Source organism: Hemiscyllium ocellatum, chromosome 31 (genome assembly GCF_020745735.1).
Source record: "Hemiscyllium ocellatum isolate sHemOce1 chromosome 31, sHemOce1.pat.X.cur, whole genome shotgun sequence".
NCBI classification, from domain to species: Eukaryota; Metazoa; Chordata; class Chondrichthyes; order Orectolobiformes; family Hemiscylliidae; genus Hemiscyllium; species Hemiscyllium ocellatum.
Genome location: NC_083431.1, coordinates 6,603,272 through 6,619,111, shown reverse-complemented (window position 1 = coordinate 6,619,111; position 15,840 = coordinate 6,603,272). Strand labels below are relative to the sequence as shown.

General features: G+C 43.6%; 1 protein-coding gene across 1 annotated transcript in view; it reads right to left on the bottom strand.

Annotated features, from left to right (window-relative positions):
• Positions 1-15,840, bottom strand: part of tbx4 (T-box transcription factor 4) — a 108,924-nt gene that overhangs the window by 19,101 nt on the left and 73,983 nt on the right. The window contains exon 5 of the mRNA XM_060848079.1: positions 13,956-14,108. Coding sequence (XP_060704062.1) covers positions 13,956-14,108 — 153 coding nt within the window. The remainder of the gene's footprint in view (positions 1-13,955; positions 14,109-15,840) is intronic.

The following is a 15,840-nucleotide window of genomic DNA, read 5'->3' as shown; positions in this document are numbered from 1 at the left end:
AGGCTGGGGAGTATGGTAGATCCCAGCTGGGGGGAGCTGGATTGAGCCCAGGCCAGAGAAAGGAGATTGGGGGAAGTGGGCAGAAGCAGCTCCCTGGCAATGGAGGTGGGGAGTGGAAGGGAATCACATACAGATGCAGGAAGGGGAGAGGTGGGTGAGTGAGTTTGGACAAGGGGAACAAGGGATTGGGGAGAATGGGTCTGGAGTTGGGGAGGGGAAAGGGGTCGGATCCAGAGCAGAGGTAGGGGTACTCAGGAAGTGGGGGATGACTCTGGAATGGGAGAAGAGGGAATTTTCCTGGGGATTCAAGTCCGGAACAGGGGAGGGGGCATGGTGAGCGGGTCTAGGTAGGGATGGGGGTTCTGGCCAGGAACAGGAAGGAAGGGGGTTGGTAGGTCCAGAAAGAAATAGGGACAGTGGGTCTGGAACCAGTTTGGGGGAATATGTCCTGAGGGGGGGGGGTGTCTGGGATGTTTAAGGGAGGAGGTGTAGCTGGGGTTCTGATGTAAATATGGGGTTAATTGAATCACTCCTCAGAAGTTAAACAACGCATTTATTAGTCTAACGTTTTCTGAGCAGCTGTTAATGTGATTTCATCAGAACCCTCTGAATTCCCCAGTTTAGTTGGATACTTTCAGAGGGTTCCAGGTGTAGGAGTATTGTTTTGTGGAATATTCATTTTCCCAGGCAATTTTTCCAGAGTCTGTCACAATGGGATTTTACAGGGTCTCCATGCAACTGCCAGCCATCCGAAAATCCAGGCCATTGTGTAACTCGTGGTCTAGTTAATCGCACTTTGGGTTCAATTCCCTCTCGGGGGAATATTAAACACAAAAGGAGGGTTGGAGTTGCCATCTTTGAGATGGAACATTAGCCCATCGGATATGCTTGGATGCATAAAAAATATCATCTGATGTTTTTTGAAGACCCTTAATTAACATGGATACAGACAATCTGATCATTTTCACAGTGTGGAACTATTTCTTGTGTTCTCCCTCGGGACATGAGTGTCTCTTGTTAATCAACATTTGATTACCCACCCTAGTTGCACTTCAGAAGATTGTGGTGAGCTGGCTTCTTGAACTGCTGCAGTCCACCTGCTGTGGGTTGGCTCACAGTGTCATTAGGGAGGGAATTCCAGGATTTGTGACAAGTCACCACAAGTCAATAAGATTTCCAGTGTAGAAGACAGCTGTATGCAATAAGAGCCGGATTGTGTGTCAGTGATAAGTAACAGCTCTAGAAAAATCCAGCAGCAGCGTCTCCATCTGATCGATGAGGTCTGTCAAACAAATGCTTGTATCCTTTGTGAAGCCTGTACAACGATGTTCACACCAAAATCTATTTGATGGACTGGATTCTGTGTCAGGTCTCTGAAAACTTATTCACATAAGAACCGGTTCTTTCTAACCTGCAAAGATCAATGTCCCAGGAAGGATGAGGAAAAGGTCTTAAAGATATTTTACAGCCTCTTTGAAGCAATAACCTTAATGATTAGGAGGAGATTGTCACCCAGTCATTCAAAATGGTGACAATGTGTCTAACCAGGTTACATCAATGCTTTGATTCCAAATGCCATAATGATTAGGAAGAGTAACTGCAGTGAAGAAAAAAAGAAGTAAATTCTGAATTTCAGGTCCCACTACCTCTTGGGACATCCTGCTCCTTCTGAGAATCAACCTGTTCAGTCACATGAAGCCCCACGGCAGAAACTTGCAACCCTGCGTAGAGATCATCCTTGAAGCCCAGAAGGGACAGTTGTGACTGTGGGAACTTGCTGAGTGCAAAGTGGCTCCTGTATTTCCAACTTTACAATGGTGACTACCCTGCAGAGTATTTCATTAGCTACAAAGTACTTTCAGCTGTCTGCCTGACGGTTGTGAAAAGCGCTTTGCAGAACAAGCTGACGTTTGATATACCTACACAGGCATGAACACCAGGAATTCTACAGAAGACTGGCTTCTGATTGAAGAATGCTAACTATTGTCCAAATTCTAGCATGGGGGACTTGCAATACATTAAAGTCTAGGAGATGGAAAGAGCGAGAACCAATTTCCACTATCAAGAGTGTTTTTCTAGTAGTGTAAGTTCAACTCCCAGTGCCAAGGAATCTCTGGAGACAGACCAATAATTACATGTAAAATATTAATGAGGAACATATGAAACTGTTATTCTGATATTAATCAATGCTGACTAGTTGCATTTTGCATATGACATCAACACTGTCACAGTACCACAATAACCATCGTGTTCAGGAAACCATCAATTTATTTTTTCTCTACCCATCTTTTTGATATCAATTTCTCCTTTTAGTAAAAGTGTTCCACATAACTATAGCATGCACTATTGTGATGCTAATTCAATTGATAGATTATGATATAATTCCCAAGTAGTTGGGGTGCTATTATACAATGACGGTAAACTCTTTGAATGGAACCAAGAGGTGCTGGGTCTGCCAGAGGGCATTATTTCATTTGAATTGTATTTTTGGCAGAATAGAAGTGAGTCATAAAAATTGTTGGAGTTTTATTTCTGTAGTTATTTGTCATAATTTCAAATCCAACATTTTTATTAAAAATATCATTTGGAAAGATATGCTGTGGTTTTATTATTTTTTCCTTGCTCCACACTACCTCCTAACAGCAGTAGTGTTTATTCATTCCCTAGCACCCATGCCATGTGTGTGCAGGTGTAGGACACAGTGAAGAACAATGAGTGCAGAAATCTCTATTCATATTCCACCAACAGGAAGGAAGGAAACACCTCAATGGCCAGTGACAAGCAGTGCCCTCCTCAACAAAGGGCAAGGCAGACTGAGCAAAACAGTGAAAGAGGGAAGGCAGGGATTAAATCAAAATAGAGTCAGAGGGGTAAATAAAACACTCCACACCCTGCGGTGCCCACCTCTCCCTGGAAAACCTCGACGCTGTTAGTAGACACCGCATGCTCCTTCTCCAGGGACACCCGGGCCCGGACGTAACAGCAGAAGAGGGGCAGACAATTAGCCATAATGACCCCCTGGCACCCAGTGCGAAGGGGGAAGGGCAGGTCAGAGGTTCTCCTCGTAGATCTGCTGCCTGGATCTTTTAATGGCCAGTTTGGCCAGGCCCAGGAGCAGATCTACGAGGAGATCCTCTGACCTGCCCTTCCCCCTTCGCACTGGGTGCCCAAAGATTCGGACAGTGGGGCTGAAGTGTAACCAAAAACATGAAAGAAGGTCTTTAAGGAAAGCAAAAAGGGAGTGCAAACACCCACACGCCATATATACATTGTTCACGGCACTTTGGTGTTGCCAATTAATGGCCTTAGTTTTAAAACTGATGGGGCAAGACCCTGTCCTGTCATCCATTAATCCAAACCCAGCTCAGAAAGGGTTATATATTCAGTTGGTTGTGAAGATTTCAGTAAAATTCTGTAACAGTCTCTGAAAGTGTTGGAGAGTCACTTTGCCTTCTTATGACAGACACATTCATTGCTGTAATCCTCTGCCTTGCTCTCAACTATCTTACAGAAGAGTCAGGAGTTCAAGTGGAAAATGTTTTCCACCTGTATAAGGCAGAACAGTACAATTCCTGGCACCAGTCTGAGCTGTCCTGTGTCAGGGGGCAATGGTCTGTACACTATCACCTGCTGATACTTCGGTGAACTATTGTCCTCTGACCCCAATTAACAAACAATTAGGAAACCATTTTGTGCCACACAATGACCCTTTAGCTAATCACTGTCAGCACTTTGGTACTGGTGCACGATTAAAAGGACGAGACATGTTTGATCATGGAGCCAGCCCTTCATTTTATGGAAACGGATTGAATATCAAAATGGTTTGAGAAAGGGATAGTACTGTGCTGACTGAATGATGCAGGTATACACATCTGCATTATCTGACTGGAGCCCAGTGAGTCATGGAGTCATACAGCACGGAAACAGACCCTTCATTCCAAACAATCCATGCTGACTGTAATTCCAAACTAAACTAGTTCCACCTTCCTGAGATTGGCCCATAACCCTCCAAATATTTCATATTACTGTAATTATCTCAATGTATTTTAAATGTTGTCACTGGATCCACATTCACCACTTCTATGGAAGTTCATTCCATACATGAACCACTCTCTGTGTAAAGTAATTGTCCTTATGTATTTTTTAAATCTTTCTCCTCTCACCTTAAAAATATGCCCCCAGCCTAGAAATTCCCCCACCCTAGGGAAAAGACATCTGCCATTCATCTTATCTGTCTCCCTCTATAAGGTCACTCCTCAACCTCCTAAGCTCCAGTGAAAAAATGACATAGGAAGGGAAAAGGTTGAGATTCTGAGGGGAGATTACAGAGAGATAGGCAGAAATTTAAAAAGGAGGTCCTCGAGAGTAGTAATATCTGGATTACTCTCGGTGCTACAAGTTAGTGAGGGCAGGAATAGGAGGATAGAGCAGATGAATGCATGGCTGAGGAGCTGGTGTATGGAGAAGGATTCACATTTTTGGATCATTGGAATCTCTTTTGAGTATAAAGGCAGTAGGAATATAATTTAGAGGTAAATCAGGAGGGCAAAAAGCAGACATGAGATAGTTTTGGCAAATAGAATTAAGGAGAATCCAAATGGCTTTTACAAATACATTAAGGACAAAAGGGTAACTCGGGTGAGAATAGAGTCTCTCAAAATCAGTAAGGCGGCCTTTGTGTGGAGCCGCAGAAAAGGGGGGAGATACTAAACGAGTATTTTGCATCAATATTTACTGTGGAAAAGGACATGGAAGATATAGAATGTAAGGAAATAGATGGTGACATCTTGAAAAATGTCCATATTACAGAGGAGGAAGTGCTGGATGTCTTGAAATGCATAAAGATGGATAAACCCCCAGGATCTGATCAGGTGTACCCTAGAACTCTTTGGGAAGCTGGATAAGTGATTGCTGGGCTTCTTGCTGAGACATTTGTATCATCGATAGTCACAGATAAGGTGCCAGAAGACTGGATATTGGCTACCATGGTAAGGACAAGCCAGAAGAGCAGTGAGCCTGATGTCGGTGGAGGGAATCCTGAGGAACAGGATATAAATGTATTTGGAAAGGCAAAGACAGATTAGGCTTTGTGTGTGGGAAATCATGTCTCACAAACTTGACTGAGTTTTTTGAAGAAGTAACAAAGAGGATTGATGAGGGCAGAGCGATAGATGTGATTTATATGGACTTCAGGAAGGCATTTGACAAGGTTCCCCATGGGAGACTGATTAGCATGGTTAGATCTCATGGAATACAGGGAGAACTAGACATTTAGATACAGAACTGGCTCAAAGGTAGAAGACAGAGGGTGGTGGTGGAGGGTTGTTTTTCAGACTGGAGGCCTGTGACCAGTGGAGTGCCACAAGGATTGGTGCTGGGTCCACTACTTTTCGTCATTTATATAAATGATTTGGATACGAGCATAAGAAGTACAGTTAGTAAGTTTGCAGATGACACCAAAACTGGAGGTGTAGTGGACAGCGAAGAAGGTTACTCAAATCATTCAAAACCTCCACTGCTTGGTTTCTATGCTGTCACTTATCCATATTCAATGAGCATGATATTACTGCTCACTAGAGTCATAGACTCATAGAGATCTACAGCATGGAAACAGACCCTTCGGTCCAACGTGTCCATGCCGACCAGATATCCCAACCCAATCTAGGCCCACCTGCCAGCACCCAGCCCATATCCCTCCAAACCCTTCCTATTCATATACCCATCCAAATGCCTCTTAAATGTTGCAATTGTACCAGCCTCAACCACATCCCCTGGCAGTTCATTCCATATATGCATCACCCTCTGCATGAAAAAGTTGCCCTTTAGGTCTCTTTTATATCTTTCCCCTCTCACCCTAAACCTATGTCCTCTAGTTCTGGACTTCCCGACCCCAGGGAAAAGACTTTGTCTATTTATCCTATCCATGCCCCTCATAATTTTGTAAACCTCTATAAGGTCACTACTTTGTCTTCATCTGGTTTTACACAGGACTGCTATATTACTGGCCCCGCTCTGGTCTTTCCCAGGTGGGGATGGGGAGGTAACTACTTTCAATTTCACTGGACCCAAGCAAGATCCCACATGTTCACCAACAGCCACAAAATCAATGATCAGATTCACTAAGATGGCAAGATTTGTTTTGATTTAGACTTGATTCTGAGCTATCGATCATATGAATCAATTGATCTTCCTTTGATGCTGTCTTTGGTTCCATAAAACCTGTCCACCTGGAGCTGATGGCACTGACATAGCACTTAACCCCAATGTAAGAGATGGTATTGTTTAAAACCCAGGATGGATTTCACCCATCAATCTGTCCAATCTTTTGTAACTTTACCATTTTTTAAATTTCTACCTCTATCAGGAATTTGGCTAACACTTTCCACAAGGCCTCTCCATTTATGTGTCAATGACCTTTACCAAGTCAATGCAGGCACAATGGAATCGCACCTGTTGTTCATGGTATTTCTCTTGTATTTGTCTGAGGGTAAACATCATGTCACAACAGGTTCCTAGTTCCTTGAAAGTGGAGTCGCAGGTAGACAGGATATTGAAGAAGGCATTTGGTATGCTTTCCTTTATTGGTCAGTGCACTGAGTATAGGAGTTGGCAGGTCATGTTGTGGCTGCACAGGATATTGGTTAGACCACTTTTGGAATCCTGCATTCGATTCTGGTTGCCTGCTACAGGAAAGATACCGTGAAACTTGGAAGGGTTCAGAAAAGATTTATAAGGATGTTGCCAGAGTTGGAGGGTTTGAGGTATAGGGGGGTGCTGATAGGTGACTTTATAAGGTTTGTAGAATCACGAGGGGCATGGATAGGGCAAATAGACAAAATCTTTTCCCTCAAATAGGGGAATCTGAAATGAAAGGGCATAGGTTTAAGTGCAATGGAAAAGATTTAAGAGGGACCTAAGGAGCAACTTTTTCATGCAGAGGGTGGTGCATGTATGGAATGATCTGCCAGGGGAAGTGGTGGAGGCTGGTACAATTACAATATTTAAAAGGCACCTGGTGGGTACATGAATTGGAAGGGTTTAGCAGGATATGGGCCAAGTGCTGGCAAATGGGACTAGACTAATTTAGGATATCTGGTTGGCAGGGGACAAGTTGAACTGAAGGGCTTGTTTCCGTGCTGTACAGCGTCATGACTCAATGACTCTCCCTTTCCTGAACCACCTTGACGTTCTGACAGTATATCCTTTACCTTGTTGTTTACCAGTCTGTTAAGTAGGACATTTGCTAAGATCTTACCAGCTGTCTCAAGTGCTAAGATTCCTTAGTGACTGTTACACACAGATTCTGTCCTTTTCCTTTGTACTGGTGAACAATTAAAGTATCTTTAAATCCTGCTGTATGATTCACTGATCTCACAATCTGTGTAATGGTGGGAGTTTGATGGAGACCCCAGATTTGTAAACTTCTTCTGGAATCCTGTTTGAGCCTGCAGCTTTACTTGAGGCTTGGGATCTGACTCCAGCACAGAGTTTGCCAGCCTGGAAGCTTGCCTGGTGTTGCTCATCCTTTAAATGTTCAGCCATGCATCATTGTTAACTGACCTTGTTAGGAGACATTTTCCATCAGCATTGAAAACAGATGAGTAGCCACAAGTGGAAGGACCAGACGTTGCCTTTCATGTTTTAAAATTCCTCTTTTTGTGCTGATGGGTTAAACTTGAAACTCCCTGGTTTATTTAGCCACAATGTGTCTTACATCATGGGAAATTTATGTTGCAGGTCCTTTTTGCTCTCCAGGAATGATCTCTGAGCAGTGGCTCTATCTTTCTTTCCCATTTGTGTTACATTTGCTGGAGTTTTCTCTTGTAGCAGTTCCTTATTTTGCTAATTGTTTTGGTCAAATCAATCTCAGTGATTTATCGTTCATATTCCCAGACCATCAGCAGCTGCTTTCAGATGAGTTACATTGAAGCTTGACCGTGCTGCCTCAACATCATCACTTGGACTTTCTTCAGATGATTGCTCCTCCATATGTCTGATTCTGAATTGTTCTCATAGCATCCTGTGGTCTGCCCAGTATTCGCTTCCACTCTTAACCTGGCAATCAGAACATCTTTGATGGTGCTCTGTGGGGTTGTGATAAAGCCATTCTGACACCAGTGTTTAGATACCTGGAGCAGCGATATGCTTTTGTACCTTGCCTTCTGTAAAAGATGGTTTTGGTGACTTGAGGTATTTCAGCACGTGCAAAAACTCTGGAGAAACACACCATTGCTATTGCATTTTCCCACACCATGATTCTGTAAGACCTCACCCCAAGCCTGATGGACAGCTCGAATGCCCTCACCGACGTCTCCCATCACAACGAGCAGTATTTGCAATAGTGCAATCCAGATCTTCATAGCATTTCTGATTGATATCCTCAGGATTTGTCATCGTTGGAACAAATGCGCTGAAGATCATTGTACACACGTTCAAAACAGATAGTTGTAGAGACATGAGAGGATCATTTCTGCCCACAGGCAAAGTGTCCAAATGTTTTGTGACATTAGATTCTCATCTAACATTCTTGGCTCTCCTACCCAGAAGGATGAGTAACTGACAACTGTGTTCACTGATCTTCCTCAGCCACGTGGATTTTGCTTAATGTAGTAAAGTTTTTCTTTATTCATTCCTGGGGTGTGGGTCTTTCTGGTTGGGTCAGCATTTATAGTTGTCCCTTGAGAAGATGGGGGTGAGCTACCTTCTTGAACAGCCGCAGTCCGTGTGGACCCACAATGCCATTAGGGAGGGAATTCCAGGATTTTGACAGTGAAGGAACGGCGATACATCAGTAAGTTAAGATGGTGAGTGGCTTGGAGAGAAACTTGCATGTGGTGGTGTTCCCATGTGTCTGCTATCCTTGTGCTTCTAAATGGAAGTGGTCATGGGTTTGTAAGGTGCTAAAGAATCTTGGTGAATTCCTGCAGTGCATCTTGTAGATAGTAGACACTGCTGCCACTGAGCTTCATAGAATCCCTACAGTGTGAAAACAGGCCATTTAGCCCATCAAGTCCATAGTGACCCCCTGAATAGCATCCCACCCAGATCCATCCCCCCCTACCCTATCCCTGTAACCCTGCATTTCCCATGGCCAATCCACTCTAACCTGCACATCTTTGGACTTAGGGAGGAAACCCAACACAGACAGTCACCTGAGGGTGGATTTGAACCTGGGTCCCTGGCGCTGTGAAGCAGCAATGCTGACCACTGAGTCACCATGCTGCCCACAGTGGAGGAAGTGGATGCTTGTGGATGTGGTGCCAATCTAATGAGCTGCTTTGTCCTGGATGGTATCAAGATGCTCGAGTGTTGTTAGAGCTGCTTCCATCCAAGCCGGTGGAGGGTATTCTTTTAGCATCATAAATCAGCCCTCCAACCAACTGAGCTAACCAACAAACTGGCAGACCATTGTTGACAGAATCAGATGAGATCCTACAAAATAGCATAGATCTAGTGGTTCAGGATAGGGATACAGTATGAACATCAAGAGGACAGTGTAGTTAGAATAAATACATTCAAGGAAAGTGCAGTGAAGATTGAAGTGGATGGTGTTACGCTTAGAAAAGCAGTAAAGCTTAGAGCAGATGACAGAGGTCATAGCCAGAGATAGCTAAATGGTGGGAGATGGTTAGGTTACTGGACCAATAACCCAGATAAATCCCACCATGGCTGCTGGAGGGAATTAAATTAAATTAATTAAATCTAGAATTGTAAACTAGTCTCAGTGATACCTTATCATCAAATGTAATAAAATCCCGTTGTATTTTCATTCTTTAGAGAAGGCGATTCAAGTAATGCACCAATATTTTCCTTCTATGTGCATGAATACTTTGGGATTTTTAAACATTATTCTAGGATATTGGCATCAATGAGTAGGCCTGCATACATTCATCAAGAATCCTGGAAGGGTGCAACTCCAACAAATTCAAGAAGCTCAAACACCATCCAGGAGAAAGCAGCCCACCTGATTTCTACTCTATCCAACCCTCGCTCCTTCACCAATGTACAATGGCAGCAGGGCTTACCATCTACAAAATGCACGGCAACAATTAACCAAGCCTCCTTAGACAGCATTTTCCAAATCCACAAACACTTCCAATTCACAGGATAATGGTAGCATATATAAGGAACACAACCCCCTGCAAGTTCCATTCCCTACCCACTCACCATCCTGACTTTGAAACATTTCACCATTCCTCCAATGTTGCTGGTTCAAAATCTTGGAAAGCTGTGGCTTCTAGGGGAATTTGTGGTAGAAGTTGCAAATTTAGAAGGTGCTAATCAGCCTTGATGAGTTGTTACAGTGTATCTTGCAAATGGTACACACTGCTGCCACTCAGCATTGGTAATGGAGCGAGTAAATGTTGAGTGTGTTGGATAGAGTGCTAATCAGGTGGGCTGCTTTATCCTGGATGGTGTTTGAGCTTCTTGAATGTTGTTGGAGCTGCACCCCTCCAGAATTCTCAATGTGTTGACATGATAAATGAAGCAAAAGGCTGGTTGGTGGATTGTTGGCACTGAAGTATGAGAGGTCATGGGGGACGGGCAGAGAGGATTAAATTGCATGAATTGACATGGGTGGGAAATGGAGAGTGTGAGAGAGGAGGGTTGTGGAGGGTGAGGGTCACAGGAATGCTTTATGTTTCCCACCTCTTATCTGGGTAAGGCACACTTTTATATTTGCTTCTTAAATACCTTTGGTGGAAGTAAGGTGACCTTCAGGAAAGGTGAGGCAACCTTTGGGATTATAAAAAGGCAAGGGTGTTTGCAAAAAAGTGCAAATTTGGGACTTTGCAAAGTTGTCTTGAAACTGTCCAAAAGAAATGTGCAAATGTGCACCACTGGTTGGGTATTTGAGAGTCTGGCTATATAAAACCATTATAACATTCGTGCTGCCTGGCAGATTTCCCTTTCTATCATTTTCACAAAGTTTGGTTTGCATCAAGAGAATGGGCTTTTTTTTTCAATAGCAACAAAACCAATTGTCTGGAAATTTCTCTATGCCAACCTATACCCTGTCATCCAATGGCCAATTACATAAGCCAATGGCTCTATGAGCCCCCAGTTCAAATCTGTGTCCTTGTATGGAATCATGTAGCTCCTCATACCCGCTGTACCAGCTCATGCCCAATTCCCTTTCGTCATGTGCCCATGCTAGATAATGGCATGACAGGGAAAGCCATAGGATGGCCGGTGCAAAATAAGTTGCCATTAAGTTGTCAAAAGGCTATAAAGGGTCAGAGGTTAATTGGGAGCAAATGAAATATTAGGGACTATAGGGAATGAATAGATGGGCACAGGCTGGTATGGCAATTATGAAGGGCTATGGGATTCTGTACAGTGACATAGGTTTGCACTGGAGGCTCATGGGCCATGGGCATATGTACATGAGCATTGGATGAAGGGGCATATGTTGGCAGAGAGATTTGAAGGACCATTTGTGGGCGGCACGGTGGCACAGTGGTTAGCACTGCTGCCTCACAGCGCTAGAGACCCGGGTTCATTTCCCGCCTCAGGCGACTGACTGTGTGGAGTTTGCACGTTCTCCCCGTGTCTGCGTGGGTTTCCTCCGGGTGCTCCAGTTTCCTCCCACAGTCCAAAGATGTGCAGGTCAGGTGAATTGGCCATGCTAAATTGCCCGTAGTGTTAGGTAAGGGGTAAATGTAGGGGTATGGGTGGGTTGCGCTTCGGCGGGTCGGTGTGGACTTGTTGGGCCGAAGGGCCTGTTTCCACACTGTAAGTAATCTTTAAAAAAAAATGTGGTTAACCATGGGGCATGGGGCATGGGTAGTTGAGCATCTGATAGCGCAGGGGTAAGAAGGCTTGGCTGCAAGGGCATAGTTTGTCATGGGATGGGGTATAGAGAGAGGGTAAGAGCACAAGGGATATTTTCTCTGTGTTTTTAATCTATGCATATAGTGCTGGAGTCCGCAGACAGACGGTCCACCTGGCCTGCCTCAGGAACCTAGGCAGCCTCCTCGGCTCTTCCTGGGTCATCTGTCCCAATTCCAAACTCAGTCCACACCACCATATGGAAAATCCAAACTGCAGGCACTGTTTTTAAAGTCTTGAATTGTAGAGCCTAAATTTCTCCTGTGTTGTGACCCCAACCCAGGGATACAATTCAGGGGCAAAGAGTTGATGATCTAACCAATGTTTGGTACAGATTTAGGATAATGTCCTGACTTTTTAATTCGAAGTTTTTTTGAAGAGGTGACAAAGAAGATTGATAATTGTGGATATGGAATTCAGCAAGGTGTTCGACAAGGTTACTCATGATAGATTGGTTAGCAAGGCTAGATCACATTGAATCCAGGAGAGCTAGCCAATTGGATACAAAATTGGCTTGAAGGTGAGAGACAGAGTGTGGCAGTAGAGAGCTGAAAATGTGTTGCTGGAAAAGCGCATCAGGTCAGGCAGCATCCAAGGAGCAGGAGAGTCGACGTTTCGGGCAAGCCCTTCTTCAGGAATGGCAGTAGAGAGCTGACTTTTGGACTGGAGACCTGTGACCAGTAGTTTCCCGAAGGATCAGTGCTGGGTCCACTGTTTTTCACCGTTTACTTAGTAATTTGGATGTGAATTTAGGAGGCATGGTTAATAATGCTGCAGATGACACCAAAATTGGAGGTGTAGTGGACAGTGAAGAAGGTTATCTCAGAATACAATGGGACTTTGATCAGATGGGCCAATGGGTCAATAAGTGTCAGATGGAGTTTAATTCAGATAAACGTATTGTATTTTGGTAGGGCAAATTAGGGCAGGACGTATACACTTAATGGCAGGGCCTTGGGGAGTGTTGCTGAACAAAGAGACCTAGCGATGCAGGTGCATAGTTCCTTGAAAGTGGAGTCGCAAGTAGACAAGACGGTGAAGGAGGCATTTGGTACACTTGCCTTCGTTGATCAGTACATTAAGTATAGGAGTTGAGATGTCATGTTGCAGTGGTACAGGACACTGTTAGGACACTTTTAGAATACTGCATTCAATTCTGGTCTTCCTGTTGTAGGAACAATGTTGTTGAACTTGAAAGGGTTCAGAAACAATTTACAAGGATGTTGCCAGGGTTGGAGGCTTTGAGCTATAGGGAGAGACTGAATAGACTGGAGCTATTTTTCCTGGAGTGTCACAGGCCAAGGGGTGACCTTATAGAGTTTTATAAAATCATGAGGGGCATGGATAGAGTGAATAGCTAAGGTGTTTTTCCCAGGATAGGGAGTCCAAAACTAGAAGGCATAGGTTTAAGGTGACAGAAGAAAGATTTAAAAGGGCCTGAGGGGCAACGTTTTCACAGAGAGGGTGGTGCATGTATGGAATGAGCTGCCAGAGGAAGCGATGGAGACTGGTACAATTACAGCATTTAAAAGGCATCTGGATGTGTACATGACCAGGAAGGGTTTAGAGGGATCTGGGCCAAATGGGAATGGCCATACGATATCTGGTTGGCATGGGCAAGTTGGATGGAAGGGTCTGTTTACATGCTGTGTAACTCTATGACTCTAAATAAAGCCTAGTGTTTGGTTTGCTTTTGTTAAATGGTCCTGTTAACCTGTGGTGCAATGTTTAATTTTTAGTGTCTTTATACCCCAAGATTCCTTTGCTCTTGTATTGCACATAGACGCACAGTTTCTCAATAATATACGATCAGCCTCTTCTTCCTGCTAAAGTGTACAACCTCATGTATTTCTGCTGAATTTCATTTCGGCCTTTTTGTTTTGACTCTGATCTTATGTTCCTTGTTTCTCACTCTACCTCATTCGGCCTGAATGTTGTGGCTCAGATCACACAATGTCACTCACTTGTTATGACACTGATCCAGGTCCCAATCCAATGTCCTAATGGTGGATAATAGGACCCAAACTGTGTTAGGAGCTGAACAATCCCCAAGAACACACGACAACAATGGGACTGAAACATTTCAAAAGGGGTATGTTAAAAGAAGATGAGAAATGGCTTACCTTATGATTCTGATACGATGTGACTGAAATGAATGTCGTCTCTGTGAATACATGGGTGGAAAAGGCGGTGTTTTTTGAACCAAATGCATTATTTTCATCTGCTTTTACAATGTGGAGCCTTGGTTGGTATTTGTGCATAGAATTCAAAATAATCTGTGGAAAAGGAAGTCAAAACAAAGTAATTGTTACCATCATGAGTTATTAAATAGCAGAATGGCGTTAGTGAATGTCTTGTTGGTGTAGGGAGTGAAGGAAGAACCTCATCTCAGTCGTTCTGGCCCTCACTCACTCCCAGGACAGCTCAGGAATGTGGAAGACAATGGCAGTCCACCCTTTCAGACTGGATTGACCGTATCCTAATGTCTGTGTCACAGCAGCACACACACTACACAACAATCTTTCTAAATCACACTGTCTACCAACCACAGGAACCACTAGGATATCTCCAGGGTGTAGTAGTGCAGTTCCATTTTTAAGGTATTTCATTCACTTTTGCTCTTCCTTTGCCACATAATGCAACCTGACCTCCCTTCGCCCTAATGCAGTTCAGAATATTCTCCCACCCTCTTTTTTTTCAAATACTTTCATAAGATGTAGGTTTCACTGGCAAGGCCAATGTTTATTGCCCATCCCTAATTGCCCAGAGGGCAGTTAACAGTCAACATTGCTGTGGGTGTTGAGTCACATGTAGGCCAGACCAGGAAAGGATGGCAGTTTCCTTCCCTAAAGGGCATTAGTGAACCAGATGGGGTTTTCCCCTGAAAATCAACAACAGTTTCATGGCGATCATTAGACTCCTAATTCCAGATATTACTGATTTCAAATTCCACCATCTGCCATGTCAGGATTTGAGTCCAGGTCTTCAGAACATTACCAGGGTCTCTGGATTAACAGTTTAATTATAATACCATTAGGCCACTGTGTCCTCTTAACACTGATTAGTGGGACACAAGTGAGACTGCCTCAAGTGATCCACACTCTAGTTTATCTCCCCCAGCCTGGCTCAGTGAGCTCTATTCTCAGCTTGAGTGAAAAGCGTGTGGATTCAAATTCTGCTGCTGAAATCTGGGAACAAAACCTCAACTGCCATTCCTGGTGCAACATGAAGGGATATTGAACAGGCAGACTTGCTGTCTTTCGGATGAGATATTAAATTCCAGCCCCATCTGTTATTTCAAGTAAACATATCGCACCCTGTGGCACTATTTCTCAAAGAACAGCAGGAGAGTCCAAGCAAATACGTGTTCCTCAGCAGCACCTTTAAAAACAGGCAATCCCAAAGGTTTGGATTTGTGGGATCTTGTTGTGTAAATATGTGCATTTCCCACATTACAGCAGTGCTGACACTTCAAAAAACTTTATTGATTGTGAACAATTTAGACTTCTTGATCCTTTGAAATGCAAATTCTTTCTTTCCTCTCTCAGTTTTTGTGTATCGTTCACTGAATCTATTTGACTTCTTTAAGATTTGATGGGTTGGTTTGCGTGAACAAACGCACACCCTTTAGCTTTAATGCTGCCTTAAGAATGTTACCGTCAGAAGCCAGTATCATGTTTGTCCCAGTTAATGTCAGATTCTATAATTTTTGATTAGTCTGTCAAGAGATTTGGCCTGGGTCTCAAGTGCAAATAGCAGAGAAATATTAAATTATAAAATTTACCTGCAAGTATACAACTAATAGTACATTAGGGCAGGTCCTAACTCACCTTGCAATAGATTAATCCAGTTTTTAGGGACCATGTTTCAGTTTCTACCGACTCAGCTTGGCCAGAATGTGGCTCAAACCTCTCACCTTCTGACTCAGAAGCAGAAATACTAAAAGCTGACTCCTGTGGAACAGTAATAACTGTTTAATGTCACTTTCATGTTTATTGTTGATTCCTT